Source organism: Salvelinus alpinus, chromosome 2, assembly GCF_045679555.1.
Source record: "Salvelinus alpinus chromosome 2, SLU_Salpinus.1, whole genome shotgun sequence".
Classification (NCBI taxonomy): Eukaryota; Metazoa; Chordata; class Actinopteri; order Salmoniformes; family Salmonidae; genus Salvelinus; species Salvelinus alpinus.
In genome coordinates, this window is record NC_092087.1 from 111,749,605 (window position 1) to 111,773,652 (window position 24,048).

At 40.2% G+C, this 24,048-nt stretch overlaps 2 protein-coding genes and 1 long non-coding RNA gene across 3 annotated transcripts; 2 read left to right on the plus strand and 1 right to left on the minus strand.

Moving 5' to 3' along the window:
* Positions 1-318: 318 nt before the first annotated feature.
* LOC139549702 (zinc finger protein 32-like) lies at positions 319-7,303 on the minus strand. Its single transcript, XM_071360386.1, has 2 exons — positions 6,624-7,303; positions 319-5,850 (listed from the first exon to the last, which is right to left on the minus strand). Exons 1-2 carry the CDS (start codon positions 6,958-6,960, stop codon positions 5,318-5,320), a joined length of 870 nt encoding a protein of 289 aa, XP_071216487.1. The 5' UTR covers positions 6,961-7,303; the 3' UTR covers positions 319-5,317.
* Positions 7,304-10,702: 3,399 nt separating this feature from the next.
* Positions 10,703-18,427, plus strand: LOC139549045 (zinc finger protein 391-like). Its single transcript, XM_071359129.1, has 2 exons — positions 10,703-11,404; positions 14,785-18,427. Exons 1-2 carry the CDS (start codon positions 11,008-11,010, stop codon positions 15,630-15,632), a joined length of 1,245 nt encoding a protein of 414 aa, XP_071215230.1. The 5' UTR covers positions 10,703-11,007; the 3' UTR covers positions 15,633-18,427.
* Positions 18,428-19,065: 638 nt separating this feature from the next.
* LOC139550522 (uncharacterized) lies at positions 19,066-23,199 on the plus strand. The gene is made up of 3 exons (XR_011670063.1): positions 19,066-20,877; positions 21,078-21,945; positions 22,154-23,199. It is a non-coding gene; the product is annotated as an uncharacterized lncRNA (long non-coding RNA).
* The last annotated feature ends 849 nt before the right edge of the window (positions 23,200-24,048 follow it).

Sequence of the window (24,048 nt, forward strand, 5' to 3'; positions counted from 1 at the left end):
GAAAGTGCAGGGCGCCAAATTCAAACAACAGAAAACTCATAATTAAAATTCCTCATACATACATGTATTTTATACCATTTTAAAGGTAATCTTGTTGTTAATCCCACCAAAGTGTCCGATTTCAAATCGGATTTTCTGCGAAAGCACCACAAACGATTATGTTAGGTCACCGCCAAATTGACAGACAAAACACAGTCATTTCTCCAGCCAAAGATAGGAGTCACAAAAAACACAAATAGAGATACAATTAATCACTAACCTTTGATGATCTTCATCAGATGACACTCATAAGACTTCATGTTACACAATACATGTATGTTTTGTTTGATAAAGTTCATATTTATATAAAAAAATCTGAGTTTACATTGGCGTGTTACGTTCACTAGTTCCAAAAACATCCAGTGATTTTGCATAGCCACAGCGATTCAACAGAAATACTCATCATAAATGTAGATGATAATACAAGTTATACACATGGAATTATAGATATACCTCTCCTTAATGCAACCGCTGTGTCAGATTTCAAAAGAACTTTACGGAAAAAGCAAACCATCCAATGATCTGAGACGGCGCTCAGAACAATAGTCAAATTAGCCGCCATGTTGGAGTCAACAGAAACCAGAAAATACATGATAAATATTCCCTTACCTTTGATGATCTTCATCAGAATGCACTCCCAGGAATCCCAGGTCCACAATAAATGCTTGATTTGTTCGATAATGTCCGTTATTTATGTCCAATTAGCTACTTTTGTTAGCGCGTTTGGTAAACAAATCCAAAGTCACGAAGAGCGTTCCCTAAAAGCTGACGAAATGTCCAAAAATGCATTAACAGTCAGTAGAAACATGTCAAACGATGTATTGAATCAATCTTTAGAATGTTAACATAAATCTTGAATAACGTTCCAACCGGAGAATTACATTGACTTCAGATGAGCGATGGAATAGAGCTCTCTCTCATGTGAACGCGCATGGTTAGAGGATGGTCAGGTCATGGCAGACCTGACTAATTCCCCTCTCATTCGGCCCCCCTTCACAGTAGAGGCATCAGACAACGTTCTACAGACTGTTGACATCTAGTGGAAGCCAAAAACTCATCCACATCTCGCTGTGATTTCAATAGGATCTTGGTTGAAAATCGACCCGCCTCATAATTCCCACTTCCTGTTTGGATTTTTTTCTCAGGTTTTTCCCTGCCATATGAGTTCTGTCATACTCACAGACATCATTCAAACAGTTTTAGAAACTTCTGAGTGTTTTCTATCCAATATGAATAATACTATGCATATATTAGCAACTGGGACTGAGGAGCAGGCAGTTTACTATGGGCACCTCTGTGCACCTTTCATCCAAGCTAGTCAAAACTGCCCCTGCAGCCATAAGAAGTTAACTACCCTGGAAGCCAGTGTCGGAGGAAACACCGTTCAGCTGGCGACCGAAGTCAGCGTGCATGCGCCTGGCTGCCACAAGGAGTCGCTAGAGCGCGATGCGACAAGGACGTCCCGGCCGGCCAAACCTTCCCCTAACCTGGACAATGCTGGGACAATTGTGCGCCGCCTCTATGAGACTCCCGATCACAGCTGGTTGTGATACAGCCTGGATTAGAACCAGGGACTGTAGGGCCAATGACAAGCATACCCATAACATGATGCAGCCACCACCATGCTTGAAAATATGAAGAGTGGTAGTCAGTGATGTGTTGGATTTTCCCCAAACATAAAACACTTTGTATTCAGGATATAAAGTTAATTTCTTTGCCAACTATTTTTGCAGTATTACTTTAGTGCCTTATTGCAAACAGGATAAATGTTTTGTAATAAAAAAAAATCTGTACAGGCTTCCTTCTTTTCACTCTGTCATTTAGGTTAGTATTGTGGAGTAACTACAATGTTGTTGATCCATCCTCAGTTTTGTCCTATCACAACCTTTAAACACTAACTATTTTAAAGTCACCATAGGCCTCATGGTGAAATCCCTGAGCGGTTTCCTTCCTCTCCAGCAACTGAGTTAGGAAGGACGCCTGCATCTTTGTAGTGACTGGTTGTATTGATACATCATCTAAAGTGTCATTAATAACTTCACCATGCTCAAAGGGATATTCACCAATAGGTGTCTTTCTTTGCGAGGCATTAGACAACCTACCTGGTCTTTGTGGTTGAATCTGTGTTTGAAATTCACTGCTCGACTGAGGGCCATTACAGATAATTGTATGTGTGGGGTACAGAGATGAGGTAGTCATTCAAAAATCATGTTAAACACTATTATTGCACACAGAGTGAGTCCCTGCAACTTATTATGTGACTTGTTAAGCAACATCTTTACTCCTGAACTTATTTAGGCTTTTAATTACATTTGTAAACATTTCCAAAAACATAATTCCACTTCCACATTATGGGGTATTGAATCCATTTAACCCCAGTATCTCTACTTGCACATTCATCTTCTGCTATTCACATTCACATTCCCTACCATTCCAGTGTTTAATTGCTATATTGTAATTACTTCGCCACCATGGTCTATTTATTGCCTAACCTCTCTTATCCTACCTTATTTGCACATGCTGTATATAGATTTTTCTACTGTATAATTGATTGTATTTTTGTTTATTCCATGTGTAACTCTGTGTTGTTGTATGTGTCATTGCAAATGAGAACTTGTTCTCAACTAGTCTACCTGGTTAAATAAAGGTGAAATAAAAATACATTTTAAATTCAGGATGTAACACAACAACATGTGGGACCAGTCAAGGGGTGTGAATACTTTCTGAAGTCTCTGTATTTATAAAACTCCCCCCACCCAGCAATCTAATAGCATCAGTAAAATCTGTTGAAATAAAACCACAGATAAATATACCTAACATAGTACAATCTAATAGCATCAGTAAAATCTGTTGAAATAAAACCACAGATAAATATACCTAACATAGTACAATCTAATAGCATCAGTAAATCTGTTGAAATAAAACAACAGATAAATATACCTAACATAGTACAATCTAATAGCATCAGTAAAATCTGTTGAAATAAAACCACAGATAAATATACCTAACATAGTACATCTATTAATACCTTTCATTGCTACGGGAGCATCCTCATCAAAAAAGCAGACTAGCATAGCCTAGCCTAAAGCTACAGGGATATCATATAATAAAATGTTCTTGAAATCACAAGTCCAAGACACCAAATGAAAGATACAGATCTTGTGAATCCAGCCATCATTTCCGATTTTTTAAATGTTTTACAGGGAAGACAAAATATGTATTTCTATTAGCTAACCACCATAGCAAAAAAAGACAACTTTTTTTCCACCATTTTTTTCCTGCATAGGTAGCCATCACTAATTCGACCAAATAAAGATATAAATAGCCACTAACCAAGAAAAAACTTCATCAGACGATAGTCTGATAACATATTTATTGTATAGCATATGTTTTGTTAGAAAAATGTGCATATTTCAGGTATAAATCATAGTTTACCATTGCAGGCACTATCACAAAACTCACCAAAGCGACTAGAATAACTACAGAGAGCAACGTGTATTACCTAATTACTCATCATAAAACATTTCTTAAAAATACACAGCGTACAGCAATTGAAAGACACAGATCTTGTGAATCCAGACAATATTTCAGATTTTCTAAGTGTTTCACAGCGAAAACACAATATAACGTTATATTAGCTTACCACAATAGCAAACATCACAACAGCATTGATTCAGGCAAAAACATAGCGATTAGTATAAGTCACCAAAAGATATTAATTTTTTCACTAACCTTCTCAGAATTCTTCAGATGACAGTCCTATAACATCATATTACACAATGCATATAGAGTTTGTTCGAAAATGTGCATATTTAGCGGCACAAATCGTGGTTATACAATGAGAATAGTGGCCAAAACTTAGAGCAATCTGTCCGGCGCCATCTTAGATTAGCACCTATTCTAATCGAAAACTATTCATAAACTTGACTAAAAAAATACAAGTTGGACAGCTAATGAAAGATAAATTAGTTCTTAATGCAATCGCTGTGTTAGATTTTTTAAATTAACGTTACTAGACATACAGCGTTACAGCCAGACCAGTGCCGCGACCAAACATTTTTCCACATAAATACAGAATAACATCATAAATAGCTCTTACTTTTGGACGAGCTTCCATCAGAATCTTGGGCAAGTTGTCCTTTGACCAAAAGAATCGTTGCACGGTTGTAAAACGTCCTCTTCACCTCTGGAATTAGCAGCTAACAATAGCTATGTCGCACAGACATGCCCAAATGGTCAAAGTGCAATACTAAGGAAATACCGAAAATAGCAATATACTCGCATAAACTGATATAACTCGGTTTAAAATAACTTCGTTATGATGTTTCTAACATCGAATTAAATTAGACGGACATATCTAAGGCCGATAACTGAGCGTTTCAAAATGCTATCCTGGGGTCTTGCGTTGCGTAATGGCGGAAGTCGAAAAGAGAGCGCACTTCGTTCCTTGGGGCTTTATAAGCTCTGAGAAATACGTAGAAACACCATTCCACTTCTCATTGGTTACTGACATCCAGGGGAAGGCGGGTGCAGTTCATGACGACCCATAGGGCACATACAGAGCTTTAAACTGATCTGAGAACAGAGTCTAGTTTTCAGACGTTCGCAGTTCCTGTAATGAATCTCGCTGCAGAATGAGTTCTGTTCCACCCACAGACATAATTCAAACGGTTTTAGAAACTAGAGATTGTTTTCTATCCAATAGTAATAATAATATGCATATTGTACGAGCAAGAATTGAGTACGAGGCAGTTTAATTTGGGAACGCTAAATGTCGAAGTTGAAACAGCACCCCCTGTAGTGACAAGAAGTTTTAAACAATACATCAGAAATAGTTACACATTATAGAGATCCATTCCTGGATGTACAGGTCTGTTGGATAAACCTTCAGAAATAGTTACACATTATAGAGACCCATTCATGGATGTACAGGTCTGTTGGATAAACCTTCAGAAATAGTTACACATTATAGATCCATTCATGGATGTACAGGTCTGTTGGATAAACCTTCAGAAATAGTTACACATTATAGAGATCCATTCCTGGATGTACAGGTCTGTTGGATAAACCTCCAGAAATAGTTACACATTATAGAGATCCATTCATGGATGTACAGGTCTGTTGGATAAACCTTCAGAAATAGTTACACATTATAGATCCATTCATGGATGTACAGGTCTGTTGGATAAACCTTCAGAAATGTCCGCTGCTGATTTCTTCCAGGTGTCCATAGCGGACACCCTGGTCCTGTGAATCCTGGCCGTGGACAAATTCTCAGTCAGAAACATAAGTCAGAACACAGCCTCTCTATTCTCTCGTGTGTTTTCAGGTCCTCTGACTGGGAAAATGTCTTTTCACAATGAGAGCAGTGGTATGTTGTCTCCTCCTGTGTATTAGTATGTTGGAAAGGCTTCTCTCCTGTGTGTGTTCTCTCATGCGTTTTCAGACCCCTTGACCACCTAAAACTCTTTCCACAGTGAGAACAGTGGTAGGGCTTTTCTCCTGTGTGTATTCTCTCATGCATTTTCAGACTCCCTGACCACCTAAAACTCTTTCCACAGTGAGAACAGTGATACGGCTTTTCTCCTGTGTGTATTCTCTCATGCGTTTTCAGAATCCTTGACAACCTAAAACTCCTTCCACAGTGGGAACAGTGATACGGCTTTTCTCCTGTGTGTATTCTCTCATGCGTTTTCAGGCTCCCTAACCACCTAAAACTCTTTCCACAGTGGGAGCAGTGGTGTTGGTTAGGCGTCTCTGGGTCTGTTTCCTCTGAGGAACTCTTCCCGCTGTCAGAGTCTGGTCTCTCTCCTGCCAAAAGACAAACAGATTATTTAGTTAAACAGAGAGACCTGAATGAAGCCTGCATTAAATAAAATGGTCTTCCTATGAGGTTTAATCTAGACTAGATCCCTCAATAACCTGAGGTCAGTCTTCACAACATTACATCATTAAAAATAAACTTGGTGACGGTGAGATTTAAAAACAAATGATGTAGAGCTCCAAATCTAATTTCTCAGGGAATGTCATGATGTTATAATAATAGATAATGTCATGTTTATAGGCTGAACAGAGATGGTTGTTTGCCATTCTGTGAGACAATTAAGTTGTGATTTTGTGGTGGGGGGACTCTGATGGTATACACATGTTACAGTTAAGCAATAAGACCCGAGGAAGTGTGGTATATGGCCAATATAGCATGGTTAAAGACTGTCCTTAAGCACGACGCAACGCAGAGTGCCTGGATACAGCCCTTAGCCGTGGTATATTGGCCATATATCACAAACCCCTGGGGTGGATTATTGCAATTATAAACTGGTTACCAACGTAATTAGAGCAGTAAAAATACATGTTTTGTCATACCCATGGTATACGGCCTGATATACCACGGCTGTCAGCCAATCAGCATTCAGGGCTTTAATCACCCATTTTAAAATGTAGCTTTAACATTATATTATCACATAAATTCCTATAGTACAGAACAACATTTTCAAGTATAGAATTTCAGTAGCATGCTGCTTAAAAACCACACATTCATTAAAAACCTTTAGAGAGTTAGAGCCCGTTTTTAAGACAGTACTTACTGGTGGTAATCAGATCTCCTGACTCCTCTGTCAATATGGCCGTTATCTCTCCCTCTTTCTCCTTCTTCACTCCAAAAACTGCATCCTCCTCTTTCTCCTCCTCTTCTTTTACTGTAACATCCTCCTCTTTCACTCTGAACGAGTCTTCCTCTTCCTTCACTGTAACGTCTTTCTCTTCTTCTTTCACTGTAACAGCCTCACCCTCTACTTCTTGTTTTACTGTGACAACCTCTTCTTCCTTCTCCTCTTTCACGACAATGTTCAGCCCCAGAGCTTCTTTCTCCGTCCAGCAGACCACCTCTTCTTTAACAAGAGTGGGGATGTTTAGGGAGCTCATGGTCGGAGATGTTAGCTAGCTAGTTAGCATTAGCGACTAGCCTAGCGCTAGGCACATTTAAGACGTCTGCCTGACTAACAACGTAAATATGAAAATAAATGGGGCAACTCGCTATAAAACAGAAGTATGTCTAAAATACATAGGCAAATATGCACTGAAACAGTCTAAAAAGCTTGAATGTTTAGGCCATGTCGCCTAGCAAGCTACTGAAGTGACTGACTCGCTGTTGTTGTTGAAGTGTCCCGTCCACTAGATTATACGTCACACTAGCAGCATCGTTATCAGCTGACTGGAGTGGGTAACGCAGTATAAGGAAATGTTTATTTTATTTCCTGACAAAAAATTGTATTTTAAAATGTATTTCATTAAATAATATTATATTGATACGTCCAAAGGAAAATATGTGTTGATTGATTAGTGAAGATGTGTAATGAATGAGAATTTAAACTTTACATCTAACGCTGCATTTAAGGCTTTGTCATATTCATTCAGTCAAACAAACGCTCTGCAGCGTCTGGTTTAACAGTGATCTACGTTCTATGAAAGCAGCTGGGAGCAAACTGGAGAATAGCTAGAGGAAAACAACGCTAACTGTGCATCCCCAGACCCTGGTATATCACCAGACTGCATACAAACCTAACTGCATCCCCAGGCCCTGGTATATCACCAGACTGCATACAAACCTAACTGCATCCCCAGTCCCTGGTATATCACCAGACTGCATACAAACCTAACTGCATCCCCAGTCCCTGGTATATCACCAGACTGCATACAAACCTAACTGCATCCCCAGGCCCTGGTATATCACCAGACTGCATACAAACCTAACTGCATGCATAGTCCCTGGTATATCACCAGACTGCATACAAACCTAACTGCATCCCCAGGCCCTGGTATATCATCAGACTGCTGTGACGACCCTCCCACTCTGTCTGCAGAATTCTTTCTCTTTGCTCTTGTTTTCCTTAATAGGATGTCGGTGGGCGGAGCCGGGAGGGTCTTCAGTGAAATGGGACATACCTGGGCTCGGGTGTGTCCCAGGATAAATGCACCTCTTCCCCAGTCATTGAGGAGACTCTCTCCATGCAGACACAGACAGATTTTGGTTGTTTGGGTGTGTCCCAGGATAAATGCACCTCTTCCCCAGTCATTGAGGAGACTCTCTCCATGCAGACACAGACAGATTTTGGTTGTTTGGGCTCGGGTGTGTCCCAGGATAAATGCACCTCTTCCCCAGTCATTGAGGAGACTCTCTCCATGCAGACACAGACAGATTTTGGTTGTTTGGGCTCGGGTGTGTCCCAGGATAAATGCACCTCTTCCCCAGTCATTGAGAAGACTCTCTCCATGCAGACACAGACAGATTTTGGTTGTTTGGGCTCGGGTGTGTCCCAGGATAAATGCACCTCTTCCCCAGTCATTGAGGAGACTCTCTCCATGCAGACACAGACAGATTTTGGTTGTTTGGGCTCGGGTGTGTCCCAGGATAAATGCACCTCTTCCCCAGTCATTGAGGAGACTCTCTCCATGCAGACACAGACAGATTTTGGTTGTTCGGGTGTGTCCCAGGATAAATGCACCTCTTCCCCAGTCATTGAGGAGACTCTCTCCATGCAGACACAGACAGATTTTGGTTGTTTGGGCTCGGGTGTGTCCCAGGATAAATGCACCTCTTCCCCAGTCATTGAGGAGACTCTCTCCATGCAGACACAGACAGATTTTGGTTGTTCGGGTGTGTCCCAGGATAAATGCACCTCTTCCCCAGTCATTGAGGAGACTCTCTCCATGCAGACACAGACAGATTTTGGTTGTTTGGGCTCGGGTGTGTCCCAGGATAAATGCACCTCTTCCCCAGTCATTGAGGAGACTCTCTCCATGCAGACACAGACAGATTTTGGTTGTTTGGGCTCGGGTGTGTCCCAGGATAAATGCACCTCTTCCCCAGTCATTGAGGAGACTCTCTCCATGCAGACACAGACAGATTTTGATTGTTTGCGTTGGCACCTTTCAACACCCCTCATTATCACATGTAAACACCCGACCAATCACTTACACTACTGACTAAACACACACCAGTGTTAATTGTATTTACTTTACTACAGTTAATAAATATATTTTGTTATTCTTTATCTCCACGTTGTCTCACTTTTTGTCACGGTCTTCGAGCCGGTTCGTGACACTATGGTCAGCAAGCTGGAGCCCAACTAATGGAGACCAGTTAGAACCCAACTAACAAAACTCAACTAAAACATGACTGCAGATCAGAAGAGACATACAGAATGATGGCAGGGAAAATCCCCAATTATTATAGATGACGTCCCACACCGTAGCAGCATAGCCTTTATGTCATTATTATAGATGACATCCCACACCGTAGCAGCATAGCCTTTATGTCATTATTATAGATGACATCCCACATCGTAGCAGCATAGCCTTTATGTCATTATTATAGATGACATCCCACACCGTAGCAGCATAGCCTTTATGTCATTATTATAGATGACATCCCACACCGTAGCAGCATAGCCTTTATGTCATTATTATAGATGACATCCCACACCGTAGCAGCATAGCCTTTATGTCATTATTATAGATGACATCCCACACCGTAGCAGCATAGCCTTTATGTCATTATTATAGATGACATCCCTCACCGTAGCAGCATAGCCTTTATGTAATTATTATAGATGACATCCCACACACCGTAGCAGCATAGCCTTTATGTAATTATTATAGATGACATCCCACACCGTAGCAGCATAGCCTTTAGGTCATTATTATAGATGACATCCCACACCGTAGCAGCATAGCCTCTATGTCATTATTATAGATGACATCAGGCAGGTTGATTTCCTCTGTCATTTTGAGCCCACGGCAAGAAGGCACCAGAGCCCACCGTGCTGACAGTGTCAGTAGTAGTAAACTGTCATCCATTTTAGTATCAAAATATATCAAATTAACCTGGAAAAGGACTCAATGTCCCCCTCTAGTGGCGAAGAAGTATAATACACCTAAACTAACAAAACCGGGCAAATAAACTGTCTGGTGTTCATGCGTTTATAAAACATATACTTTATACATTTGTCATAAATTACCTGCATTGATGAGACACACAGTGTGGATGAATGATCAGTAGTCGACAGGGTAAAAATAGCACTCCTAAAGAAGATGCATTTTCCAGTTAGATACCAACCTGAAAGAGGGAACTTTAGCATAAAACCCACATGGAAAACTGAGATTTGGCAAATAACATATAAAGAGAGGCTTATTTGACACCAAACCAACAACAGTAGTTACTAAAACATAAATTGCTAATGTATGATTTAAAAGGTGGATTTTATGATGTAATGTCAACTTTATATATTTCTATCCCGGGACTATTCAATTTTGAACTCACCCACAGCAATTCTTCATAAATCTGCTGTGGATTACCCAGAATCCCGAAATAAATTAATACATATGTGATGACACAAAAACATAACTGGTTGTGTTTATAGGGAACCAGATCGTGAACACAACTAAGTTACTAAGTCTTTAACCACACTGTATTGTTACACTGGTGAGTAAAAACTCATGCTTCCTACACTAACTTTTTGTCTGAACATTATAATATATATTTTACGTCACACTAGCGTCATTGTCTTAAAGTCGCACATCTCCATCGCAGTCAGAGGTTCAGACTGAGCGTTACCCACTCCAGTCAGTAGATGGCGGTGTGCGATTTTAAGGCAATGCTGTTAGTGTGACGTATAATCTAGTGGACGGAACGCAATGCTGTTAGTGTGACGTATAATCTAGTGGACGGAACGCTTCTTTCAGCAGCAGCAACAGTTAGTCAGACACCTCGGTAGCTTGCTAGACAAAATAGACGAACCCATAAAGCTCTTTAGACGCTATAGTGTATATTAGCCACTGTGTTTTAAACCCTCGTCTGTCGTCTAGTTGGTTAGTTATCCTATTTCATTTCATATTTACGGTGTTGTTGTTATTATTCAGCTGGCGGGCTGGTTAAGTTAGCATTAGCCTAGCTAGCTAACATCTCCGACCATGAGTTCACTAAATTACTCTCTTCCTGCTGAAGAAGAGACGGTCTGCTGGACGGAGAAAGAAGCTCTCATCAAAGAGGAGGAGGAAGAGAAGGATGTTACAATACAAAAACAAGTAGAGGGTGAGGCTGTTACAGGGAAAGAAGAAGAGAAAGACGTTACAGTGAAAGAAGAGGCGTTCAGAGTGAAAGAGGAGGAGGGTGTTACAGTAAAAGATGAGGAGGATTCAGTTTTTGAAGTGAAAGCGGAGGATGGGGAGTTTACGGTCTCATCGGAAGAAGAGAAGGAAACTGGATATCTGGGCCCGATTTCCCAAACGCAATTTAAGGCATCCAGTGGTTCTAAAGATGAACTTAGCCATAAGATGGTTTTGAGAAACCGGGCCGTGATTACCACTGGTAAGTACTGTCTTAAATACAGAGGTACAAACTCTGCAGTTGTTGAACTGATGTTTGGTGTTAAAAGGGAAATCTGCAATTGCTACATCCATATTTTGACTTTAAATTATTTATTTTATAGCCATTGATTCTTGGAGAATATAACACATGCCTCATGAGCTTAGTTCAACTGTTGTACCCCATCAGAACCCCAAATAAGCTTTTTTACTCCAATGTTTAGCAACAATGTAAATCAACACTGTATAGCCTCAACATGGTTAACTATAATGTTGATATCATGGATGGTCAGTCCTTTCATCCATAGGTCTGTCTATGAATTTGAGAGTAGTTAAATGTCTCCAGGCCCATCATAATCTTATTACCAAAACAGTTGTGGATTGAGAGCCTTGTTATTGTTTCAACTGCAGGTTGGTTGATTGATGTGTGGCTTTTTTAAAGGGACAACCTAGTATTTAAACAGCAACAAAATGGCTGCCAAGAGACTTGGTTTGGTAAACAGCTGAGGGATGGGGCTGGAGAAATGTAACCACTCTCAAATTCATAGAGAAAGCTATTGTAGCAACCCTAACTCATTACCTAGCGACCTCGTCAAGAAGTTCAGACATCTTGGCATAACAGTTATAAGGTGTTGGCTTGACAGTCGCTGGACCCAGGTTTGAGTTCAGCTCAGGGCTTCCCCACGAATTCACTACACTATGAATACAAGGACTGGCCATGCATGATGTCATAATGATAGTTTAACCAGGTTTCTAGGCTATATATTATATTCTAGAATTCCTCCATGGTGTCATAATGATAGTTTAACCAGGTTTCTAGGATATATAGTATATTCTAGAATTCATCCATGATGTCATAATGATAGTTTAACCAGGTTTCTAGCATATATAGTATATTCTAGAATTCATCCATGTTGTCATAATGATAGTTTAACCAGGTTTCTAGGATATATAGTATATTCTAGAATTCATCCATGATGTCATAATGATAGTTTAACCAGGTTTCTAGCATATATAGTATATTCTAGAATTCGTCCATGATGTCATAATGATATCAATCTTACAACCTTACAGTTAATTAGTCCAACGCTATAACCACCTGCCTCTCGTTGCACTCCACAAGGAGACTGCCTGTTACGCGAATGCAGTAAGCCAAGGTAAGTTGCTAGCTAGGATTAAACTTATCTTTTAAAAAAACAATCAATCAATCATAATCACTAGTTAACTACACATGGTTGATGATATTACTAGATATTATCTAGCATGTCCTGCGTTGCATATAATCTGACTGAGCATACAAGCATACAAGTATCTAAGTATCTGACTGTGGTAGGTGGTAGGCGGCAGCAGGCGCGTAAACATTCATTCAAACAGCACTTCCGTGCTTTTGCCAGCAGCTCTTCGTTGTGCGTCAAACATTGCGCTGTTTATGACTTCAAGCCTATCAACTCCCAAGATGAGGCTGGTGTAACCGATGTGAAATGGCTAGCTAGTTAGCGCGCGCTAATAGCGTTTCAAACGTCACTCGCTCTGAGCCTTGGAGAGGTTGTTCCCCTTGCTTTGCCTGGGTAACTCTGCTTCGAGGGTGGCTGTTGTCGTTGTGTTGCTGCATGGGTAACTCTGCTTCGAGGGTGGCTGTCGTTGTGTTCCTGGTTCGAGCCCAGGGAGGAGCGAGGAGAGGGACGGAAGCTGTACTGTTACACTGGCAATACTAAAGTGCCTACAAGAACATCCAATAGTCAAAGGTTAATGAAATACAAATGGTATAGAGAGAAATAGTCCTATAATTCCTATAATAACTACAACCTAAAACTTCTTACCTGGGAATATTGAAGACTCGTGTTAAAAGGAACCACCAGCTTTCATATGTTCTGAGCAAGGAACTTAAACGTTAGCTTTCTTACATGGCACATATTGCACTTTTACTTTCTTCTCCAACACTTTGTTTTTGCATTATTTAAACCAAATTGAACATGTTTCATTATTTATTTGAGGCTAAATTGATTTTGATGTATTTTGATGTATTAAGTTAAAATAAGTGTTCATTCAGTATTGTTGTAATTGTCATTATTACAAATAAATAAATAAATAAAAAAATTTGGCCCTCCAATAATCGGTATCGGCGTTGAAAAATCATAATCGGTCGACCTCTGTTTATAATGTGTTATTGTCTGCTTGATTTACTGTAGGGTCTCGTTAGTCTGTTTGGACACAGAGATACTTTGCTCATTATGTGTAGAGAACTGTTCCTTGATGGATAGGCTATTGTACAACACACAGAGCTATTTTCCTTTATTCAGTACATTTAGAATGACAACACATTACAGAGTAGTCTAGTGGGATTATTCACAAAATTATCTAGTGATCAGGTTATGAAATGTCATGACAGACATTTTAGTTTCCATGTTTCACCTGAAATATTAAATGATTTATAGTCCTAGGTCTATGTTATTGTTAGGTGAAGTTATGGATCCTACAGTAGGTCTATGTTGTTGTTAGGTGAAGTTATGGGTTCTACAGTAGGTCTATGTTGTTGTTAGGTGAAGTTATGGGTTCTACAGTAGGTCTATGTTGTTGTTAGGTGAAGTTATGGGTCCTACAGTAGGCCTGTGTTGTTGTTAGGTGAAGTTATGGGTCCTACAGTAGGTCTATGTTGTTGTTAGGTGAAGTTATGGGTCCTACAGTAGGTCTATGTTGTTGTTAGGTGAAGTTGTGGGCCAATTTGTTGTGGGCCAATACTTAATGTACAAACCCTCAGTTTCAGGCTGATGGCAAAGCTAGCTAAAGAGCATTTTACTGGTTGAAGTGTTTTATAAGTATAAAGCAGTTGATTTGCGACAATATCACAAACATATTAAGCAGGAGATTCAAAGGAGCCTAACAGTTGTAATCCAAAAGTAATGTGAAATGCACTCATAAACAACCTGTAAACGGAGGCTATTATTGCTGTCAGCCTATGAGAACTCCCCTGAGTTTTCCCCCACGGTGCTGAATTAGTGAATAGACACAGAGCTTAATGTGAGTTTCCTTCAGTAGCACTCCTGATCTTGTGCTGTAATATTCAGAATACATTGTGGAAAACTAAAATCTTTGCTCACCATTTTTGTTCCAGGCAGATATACTACATCCATTACTAGTGGTTTCCTCATTAGCAGGGAGGTGTTTCTGCAATCAAATTGTGTGCGCATCGCCCTCGTGCTGCAAATATAGAAAGGGGCCTTTTTTTGAGATCAAAGGTCGTCTGCCACACTGCTTAGGTTTCGACTGTCTTAAGACAATTGTAAAGTAATTTAACAGACCTCTGGGCATCACCTTTTACCTCAAATAAACAGTGGATTTCTGCTGTTGTGGGCCTTTAACCGTCTGACTTTGTTGTTCACACAGCAGAGATACGGACTATCGTGGATCCTCTGGGGAGCCTCAACAACAACATGATGCTGAAGAGGCAGAGAAGAGTCTCTCCACATCAGAACACCTCAAGAAACACCAGTGGAGACCCACAGGCAAGAAATCTCACCGCTGCTCTGACTGTGGGAAGAGATTCACCTCATCAGGCATTTAAAATTCACCAGAGAATACACACAGTAGAGAAATCTTATAGTTGTGGTCAATGTGGGAAAAGTTTTGGTCAATCTTGCCATCTGGTATCACACCAGAGAACACACACAGGAGAGAAACCTTATAGCTGTGGTCAATGTGGGAAGAGTTTTGGTCAATCTTGCCATCTGGTATCACACCAGAGAACACACACAGGAGAGAAACCTTATAGTTGTGGTCAATGTGGAAAGAGTTTTTCTACACCTGGTTCTCTGGCTCTGCACCAGAGAACACACACAGGAGAGAAACCCTATAGCTGTGGTCAATGTGGGAAGAGTTTTGGTCGATCTTGCCATCTGACTCAACACCAGAGAATACACACAGGAGAGAAATCTTATAGCTGTGGTCAATGTGGGAAGAGTTTTGGTCAATATTGCCATCTGACTCGACACCAGAGAACACACACAGGAGAGAAACCTTATAGCTGTGATCAATGTGGGAAGAGTTTTCGTCAAGCTGGAGATCTGACAGTGCACCAGAGAACACACACAGGAGAGAAATCTTATAGCTGTGGTCAATGTGGGAAGAGTTTTGGTCATTCTGCCAATCTGGTATCACACCAGAGAACACACACAGGAGAGAAACCTACAGCTGTGGTCAATGTGGGAAGAGATATTCTACATCTGGCAATCTGACTGTACACCAGAGAATACACACAGGAGAGAAACCTTATAGCTGTGGTCAGTGTGTGAAGAGTTTTGGTCGATCTTGCCATCTGACTCAACACCAGAGAATACACACAGGAGAGAAATCTTATAGCTGTGGTCAATGTGGGAAGAGTTTTGGTCAATCTTGCCATCTGGTATCACACCAGAGAATACACACAGGAGAGAAATCTTGTAGCTGTGATTAATGTGGGAAGAGTTTTGGTCAATCTGGAGAGCTGACAGTGCACAAGAGAACACACACAGAAGAGAAACCATATAGCTGTGATCAATGTGCGAAGAGTTTTAGTCAATCTGGAGATCTGACAGTGCACCAGAGAATACACACAGGAGAGAAATCTCTTAGCTGTGACCAGAGATAATCTGATAAAATATCTCTGATCAAATATCAGAAAATGTATATATGAAGGAGTTGTTTCATGATATCAATGAATTAATGTCACAATGTAGAATGTTTTAACATTGTAGTAGGAGTGTTTTAATGTCTCAATGTAGAATGTTTCAATATATAGTATATTAATATACTCTGCAGTCAGTCAGTCAGAATGTCACAATGTAGAACCCTAAACGTTTGCCCCCTTATCAATTGATTTCAACATGATATGGATATTAGGCTCATTGGGGGAAATCCAGGCTCTGAATTGAAAGAGTACTATTTATGTGATTTAACACAAAGTGACTAACAAAAAAAGAGTTGTCCTCTAACTAGTGATGTACACATTATTCCCAGAATCAATTGATTTCAACATAATATCGATGAGTGATGACAAATAAGTGTTGTGTTCCTTTGTTTAGCGACCCCTAAATTTAAATGCATCACTCCAATATGTAGCTGACTGTTTTCTGCAGGTTGTCCTCTAACCAGTGAGCTAAAAGATATCTCCCATTTCCATGTTTTTTTAGTTGTTCGTTTCAACAGCTCGTACAGCCGGATTTCCCCCCTAATCGATATCCGTGATTTATTGCTACTTGTCAAAGCAACAGTGTTTTTGGTGCTTATGCAGTTTATAAGGAGCTTGTTTTAAAAAAAGACAATTATTGTGACCACATGTTAGGTTTTCAATTTATCCCAAACTGTTTCTGCATATTGGTTATTTATTTGGACACGTTAAAACTGTGTTTTGACATTGGGCTATCCCAACTAGCAAAATGTAATTGAAAAGCCGTTGAAAATAATACTATGCAATCAAATATTTCACATTTTACATTTCATGTAAGATTTAGTAATGAAAATTATTCATGCAACCAACTGACGTTTTTTTGGGGTACAATTATATTGACATTGTTGCCCTGTTTTTAGAATATCAGGGTTAATTCTCAGATGTGCCAACCCAAATGTACTAGAGCATGACATTGCCCCGATCCAACAACATGCCTATCTAGTGAACCCTGAAAAGAGAGAGAAGCTCTGCAGTGAGGTGGAAAGTTACTGCAGATATTGCAGGAGTTTCCTCTTGAAATCAGACATGTCCGTGGTGAGAACAACCTGGTTGCTGATTGTCTCAAGGGTGGCAGTCAAAATGTTTTGTGTTTTGCGTTTAGCCAGTGCATTGCCATGGATCACAGTTTATTTTTACTGCACGTTTTTCCGTATTGGAGATGAGTTTTGTTTGGGCTCGTTCCAAGGGGACGAGAGTTGTAGAAGCTAGTGGGTTTTAGGAAGACGTGAGTTCTAGAAGCTAGTGAGTTTTAGGAAGAGGAGAGTTCTAGAAGCTAGTGAGTTCTAGAAGCTATAGAAAGAAAATTCTTTGTGGGAATAATAAAAAATAAATATTGTTTTTAATTGTTTGCCAGTAGACAGACACCATGTTTATATTGGTGACGGTGAAGCATTGTAGTTGATTATAAAGTGAAATGGAAGTTGTTTTCTGTTGTTAGTGAGCATTCTCTTAAGGTGTTAGTTAGTCTTTGGTTTTTCCATTTATGTTTTGAGGTTGGACTTTAGCACGTATAGCTCGTCAGCACGTAGGATGCACTGATTGGTGTCACCTCGTTAGTCAGTATGTGTTACACCTGTGTTGGCTTGTCCATCTCCTTAGTGGGAAGGTGTTTCACCTGAGCTGGTCCAGGTTCTATTTAAGAGTTTCTGGCCCAGTGCTCCAGTTGTCTTGATAGATGTGGAGAGTCAACACCTTTAGTTGCTCCACCTTTTTGGTTTGCGTCCTGTCTTTAAGTTTGGTGTGGGATTTTCTTTTGTTTGCCTCTTCTTGGGCAGATTTAGTGGGTCTCATGGTTGGTGTCTTTTAGGTCCCAGTTGTTGTTACTAGTCAACTTTCAGTGACACCCCCATAGTGTCTTTGAGAACGCCTCCTAAAAAACAAGCTTATATTTTGGGTTGGATATTGCATCCAATTAGTGTTTTAATCAATGGCATTTCCTTAGAATGCTCATTGGTCTTTCAGTTGTTAATCTTCTGTTTTTTTATCCTGTTATTTTTGTGTACTAAATATTTCTGGTTATTTTCATTGTTTTCTCCTGTGAAGCCATTGTGTTGCATCCATGTCTGAAATGTGCTGTATAAATAAAACTTCTTTTGATTTTAAGAAATGAACCCAATGACTGACCAATCAACAGACTCTTGGTCTGAAAATCAGTATCAATCCCACTTTTCAAGCCTGCTGAAGGCGTGGTGGAGTGGTAAACACCACCCCCGGCTCTACCGGGGGCTTGAGGTGGTCTCCCACAGCTCTGCTTATGTCATGTTCTGTGGCCTTGGCGTTCCATTTCTTGACTGCCCCTGCAACACAGAAAGAAACACATTTAGTCATATTATATAAAACACTCAAAGTAATGGATGTGGAGCATCTATGGCCTCAGTTACACCTGGCACCTAAATGTGACTTCTGTCATCCGATCACTCCAAGCCTCATTAGGTTTAGATCTACCAGGATGGGCCTTTGACATAGTCTGGATGCAGTCAGGCCACTGAATATAAATAAGCAATGTAAAGAGATGGGGTGAATTAGTAGGGAAAAGTACATTTTGCACATGACCTTCATAATATCAAAGAACAAATGTTTGTGCCTGGGGGGAAATAAACTTTCATACAGCCAAAAGGGGTGAGAAATTACACCAATATCAGTGGACAATTTGCACTAATGTAAATAAACATAGATGATGGAACATATTCCCTTTAGCTGACGTGATGAACCGCTAAGGGGACATAAATATTTACCATCTAAACCATGTGTGACCTCTCACCTCTCTGGCTGTAGAAGTGTTCTTCCTAACCAGTTCCTCAACAGCTCTCTGACTGAGCTCCACCCTCACTGGGTCTTCAGAGGAGAGGAAGGCTGAGGAGGGATGGAAGGATGAATGGATCAATCAGTCAATAAAGTGTAGAGCTGCTGTCTATGCTGTCTGACAAAATCACTATTTTAGTTAATTAAAGTAAATAAGGCTTAATGACTGCTGAATGCCAACTATCAATCACTTAGATCATGTATACGTCCCTAGCCTGTTGAAGTTGACATTTAAAATGGTTAAGGTAGGGTTTAAGGTTAGGGTTTAGGGTAGGGATGTCCCAAGGATTCCAGATAGCATTGACCATTGTGCATTCTTCTGTCTCTGTTACATAGCAGGTGTAAAATAAACAGACAAGACAAGTAGACACGCAGTGCATTATGGTCATTGTAGTTTAACAAATAGCATCTAATTATGCCAATCTGTATGTGGGGTTGTTAGAGAAGAATGTGATTGTCAGCCCTAACAATCATTTCTAGCACCTCATCAGGCTCTGTAAAAGTCTTCATTGATGACGTGTTCCTTCTATTCCAGGGGACAGCAGAGGAACTTCATCGATTCCACTCCTTCATCAATACAAGCAGTGAACATCTGAAATTCACCCTCACCTTTGATGTGCATGAAACAAGTTACTGGACATGTTGATTAAGAGGGAGGGGGGTGGTTTTAGCACAGACCTATACAGGAAGCAGACGGACAGGAATTCCCTGTTAAGCAGAGACAGCTTCCACCCTACACCCCTAAAAAAACAATTGTAATACTTGAGTATTACGAAAACATTTAAAATGTAAATTTGTCATTTTAATTTTGTAAATTTAAAACAAAAACATAACTGTTTGTACCACACTGTGTTGTTACCCTTTAACTTTTTGTCTGCAAATAAAATCTACATTTTACTGAACTGCGTCCAGTCAGCAGATGGACTAGATGCCGCTTAGGCCGACCGTTGTGACTCCGTCAAGAATTCAGCAGAATTCCTCCGTCCACTGTGGGGCGCTGTAGAGTTATAATATCCATAACATCTACAGGTCAAACAGGGAAATGGTTCACATCGTTTTTCCACCATTCATTTTTCCCACAGGGCTGTGTTTTGTTTAGGCTCACCCTGGTGTGACGTTTTGATAACCATGTAAATCTCTCTAGGACAAGGTGACTGAGGGTGAATGTACACTAGATAAATGGCGGTAAACTGCTGTGTGCCGCTTAGGCCGCCCGTTGTGACTCCGTCAAGAATTCAGCAGAGCAAGTTTGTATGAAGGTCTGGTTATTAAATGGGTTCATAGTTCAATAGTAATATCCTCTAAAACGCTCTGGTGACAAACTTTGTTGCCCTGTTTCCAGTTGTCCATATGGCTGGGAGAACCTATTCAAGTAAGTAAATAGATTTTGAAAATGTAAAAACAACGATGTATAATTAGCTAACTAGCTACAGTGCAGGCTAACTCAAATGAGCTGCTAAATGAGCTAGCTAGTTGGCTAGCAAGCTATCTAGACAACTTCACATACTGTATAGATAGATAGCTAGCTAAGTGAATTAAATATCACCAGCTACCTAACTTCATTTTAGCTAGCTATCTATTTATCACTGTAAAAAACAAACTCCAAATGCATTTGTAGGTAGCTAGCTAACAGCCATGGAGGGTGAAAGGATAGCAGCCCCAACTGTCAGTGAGAGAGGAGGCTATTCTGGATAGGGCAGGTACTTTTGTGTAGTTCCTGACCCTAGAAGTGAGGACGGAGATAATAGTAACATAATATTCAGTGTGGTGTAATTTGACTATAATGAAGTGTGTTTCTTGTGAGGTTTTCTGTCCTCAGATAAAGAGCGCTATGAAAGCCAGTCTACATATGAAGAGGTCCCAATGAAGAGCAGTGGTTCTCAGTCCTGGGGACTCAAAGGGGCACATTGTTGTTTTTGCCTCAGCACTGCACAGCTGATTCAAATGATCAACTAATCATCAAGCTTCAAGTGGTATTTATGTATTCATTTGTGATGCCGTCCTTGATATGACCCTGTTATTGTCACATGCTACACATGTACATATGTGTGCCCATGCATCTATCAATCCAATGTTATCATAATTTGTTATCAGGGATATTATACTTTAGTAATCCACAATGACCTGGTGATGTAACAGTCTAATAATTACATTGTCTTCCATATTCCTACAGATACCTTGTAACTGGAGATTCCTGCAAAACGATTGCCTACAGTTAACGTGTAGGGCACTGCAAGGTTGGGTGACCAGGGTCATCTGGGACTGCCTCCTGGAGGAATTCAGGTGTGTGAAGGCTACCTGTGTCCTGCGTAACTTCATGAGGATGGACACGAGGACCAGGAGGGGATCTACAGCTCGCCGCCGTGTCCCAGAGGAGGAGTCTGCTGCTCTGCAGGATGTTTCAAGGATGGGGTCCAACAACGCAGCAAGAGAGGCAATCCGTGTGCAGGAGATCTTCACCTCCTACTTCTTCAAAGAGGGTGCTGTTCCCTGGCAACACCATAGACTACACTATGCTCAACCAAAGGTTCTTTTAACAGGGTGCTGTTCCCTAGCAACACCATAGACTACACTATGCACAACCAAATGCTCTTTTAAGAGCCATTCACATTGCAATAAGAGTATTCTTCCATTTACTTAGCAATGTCAACTGCAGTTATTCAATTCACAGTTTCTCTCCCTTTAACTGTGGCTCCTTCCACCTTCAACGAATAGGCAAGAGGGCCAACCATGGAGAATAGTAAGACACTTAATTATTTCTATAACTACGCTATATTGTTTGTCCTCGTGGGTCCGTTCATGTTTTTCAGCATAAAGTACTCTGCAGCCACTTAGTGTGGTGTGGACACCAGGTGAAGCCACACACAGATTCCTGTTGAACACTGTTGCTTTACCTACCTTATTTTCTCAATAACAGTCTCTCCTTCACTTCATCCCTCTCTCCCCTTCTCCCTAAATCCTCTAGGTTATATCAGCTGTGTCGGTGAACCCCTCCTGCATCTGAACTGGCTACATAGAGGGCACAGCATGATCATGCTGAGGTAAGAGATCACTTGGTCAGGACAACAGGAAGTATTATTAAAGAGATGCTTGACATTGAAATACAGAGAGATGCAGTAGTCCCAGAGTTAATGATCCCAGGTCAGTTTTGCATTTCACCTCCTGATTGATGACTAACAATGTTAGAATAAAAAATAAAAACACAAGGCTTAAACATGCTCTCTCTCTCCATCTGTCTCTCGTCTGCAGATATGTTTTGATGTGAGAGGATGCCAACCCCCAGTCCCATCATCGCCATCTCAGCTGCTTTTAAGATAACCTTTGGGCCGACTAGAGACATTGCTATGTAATTGTGATGAACTGAGAGAATATTTAGGTAGCACTGTGATTCATTAATCATGTGCTGCCTTCCCTGCTCCTATGTGCTTACCTCTTTCCCTTTCTGTCTTTTACACCTCTCTCTCCACCTCCTCTTTCTTCCTCTGTTTTTATAATGCACAACAGATGTGCATTGAAGTACAGATTGAACTTGTATTTATAACACTTGGATAATGAGCTTTTCAATAAAGCGTTTCACATTCTCTACTGGTTGAAATGAAGTGTAATGTGATGAAATACTCCACCTATCCTGTGTTTATCAGATCAATGCAGATGAAGGGCATTAGATGTTGAGATGAACCGGTGTTGGAGTATTTACATGATGCATAGGAAGTGCAGTGTTCTGTTTTTTAACATTATATTTCTGTATATATGAATTAACTAGTTAAATCCTGTTTCTAGTTTATTAGTTACAATGTGTAACCATTGATGTCCCAGGACCAAGATTGGTAAACACTGTTGAAGTGTAGAATTGTAATACATACATGCAGACACAGCGTCATTCAAAGACTGGAATTTGATACTCCTGGTATTGGATATGACTGAAAAATAATCTCAAAGACATTCATACCTAAACTGCACCTTTATTTGCCAAGGTAGAGTACATGATCAGTGAATATATTAAATGTACAGGCTACAATGTGGGGATCTCATGCATGGTAATAACTACATGTATATATGACTTGCATCCTTGGCACAACATGATATTATATTCTACTCAATCCATAGGCTTCATTAATGTCATTCAAGCTGTTTTGAAGTTGATACAACTGGCTATGATAGCTGAGGTTCATAGCTAGGTTCTGAACTAATATGTATACCAAACGTTTGGGTCCATACACAGATCGGCTAGATAGCTAGCTACACATCCATGGGCATACAGGGATTTTAATCATCCACTGCACAATAAGCAAGAACATAGCTAGCTACGTGATTTCATCTATCTGCATGGCAAATATCAGCAAGGAAAGCTTACAAAATTGTACATTCAATTTGCAGTAAATTCTTCAGCTAGCTAGATTCTATACATCCACTGTTTCCCAAAATGACAGCCTGGTTTGCTGGTTGTTTCAGGAGTCCCTAAAACATCCAGAATTACAATTTCATACTCATGTCACAACACCCATAAAGCTAGTCAGCTAGCTGGCTAATGTTAGCTAGTCAGCTAGCTGGCTAAATCACAATTTTCGTAAATTAACTTTGATTAAAAAAAAAGAATAATCGTTTGTCTCTACATGAAGTAACATTCCTGTCAACTGTACATGTTTTTTGCATGATTAGTTATGACATTATAATCCCTTACATTTGCTTCCATCCGATTATTTCTGTCCGCCATCTTTGATTCAATTCAGTTCTGTGTAGATGTTCCCCTCCTAGTAAACCTTTGCTGAAGAAAGTCTAACAGTCACTAGCGCAGCAGCAGCCTCCCCCGGTCCTAGTGCCGGCCCAGTAAAAAGTTTAAGATGCGATGGAACGGTTGACAAAAAAAATAAATCACAGAAAAAATATATTGACTGATAATGATTTATTTAGGGGGGGGGGGGTAAGTAATATTTTAGTTCTAGCGACGTCCCTGATTCCTACCCTTTAACTTTTTGTCTGAAAATAAAATATACGTTTTACTCAATTGCGTTACCCACTCCAGTCAGCAGATTGCGGTCTGCGACTTTAAGGCAATGCTGCTACTGTGACGTATAATCTAGTGGACGGAACGCTTCTTTCAACAGCAGCAACAGTCAGTCAGCCACCACGGTAGTTTGCTAGAC

Excerpts from the sequence above, each read along its gene's own strand:
- LOC139549702 (XM_071360386.1), bottom strand. The coding sequence starts at position 6,960 with ATGAGCTCCCTAAACATCCCCACTCTTGTTAAAGAAGAGGTGGTCTGC. Across the intron at positions 5,851-6,623 it reads AGGAGATCTGATTACCACCA|GAGAGAGACCAGACTCTGAC; the intron begins GTAAGTACTGTC and ends GTCTTTTGGCAG.
- LOC139549045 (XM_071359129.1), top strand. The coding sequence starts at position 11,008 with ATGAGTTCACTAAATTACTCTCTTCCTGCTGAAGAAGAGACGGTCTGC. Across the intron at positions 11,405-14,784 it reads CCGGGCCGTGATTACCACTG|CAGAGATACGGACTATCGTG; the intron begins GTAAGTACTGTC and ends TTGTTCACACAG.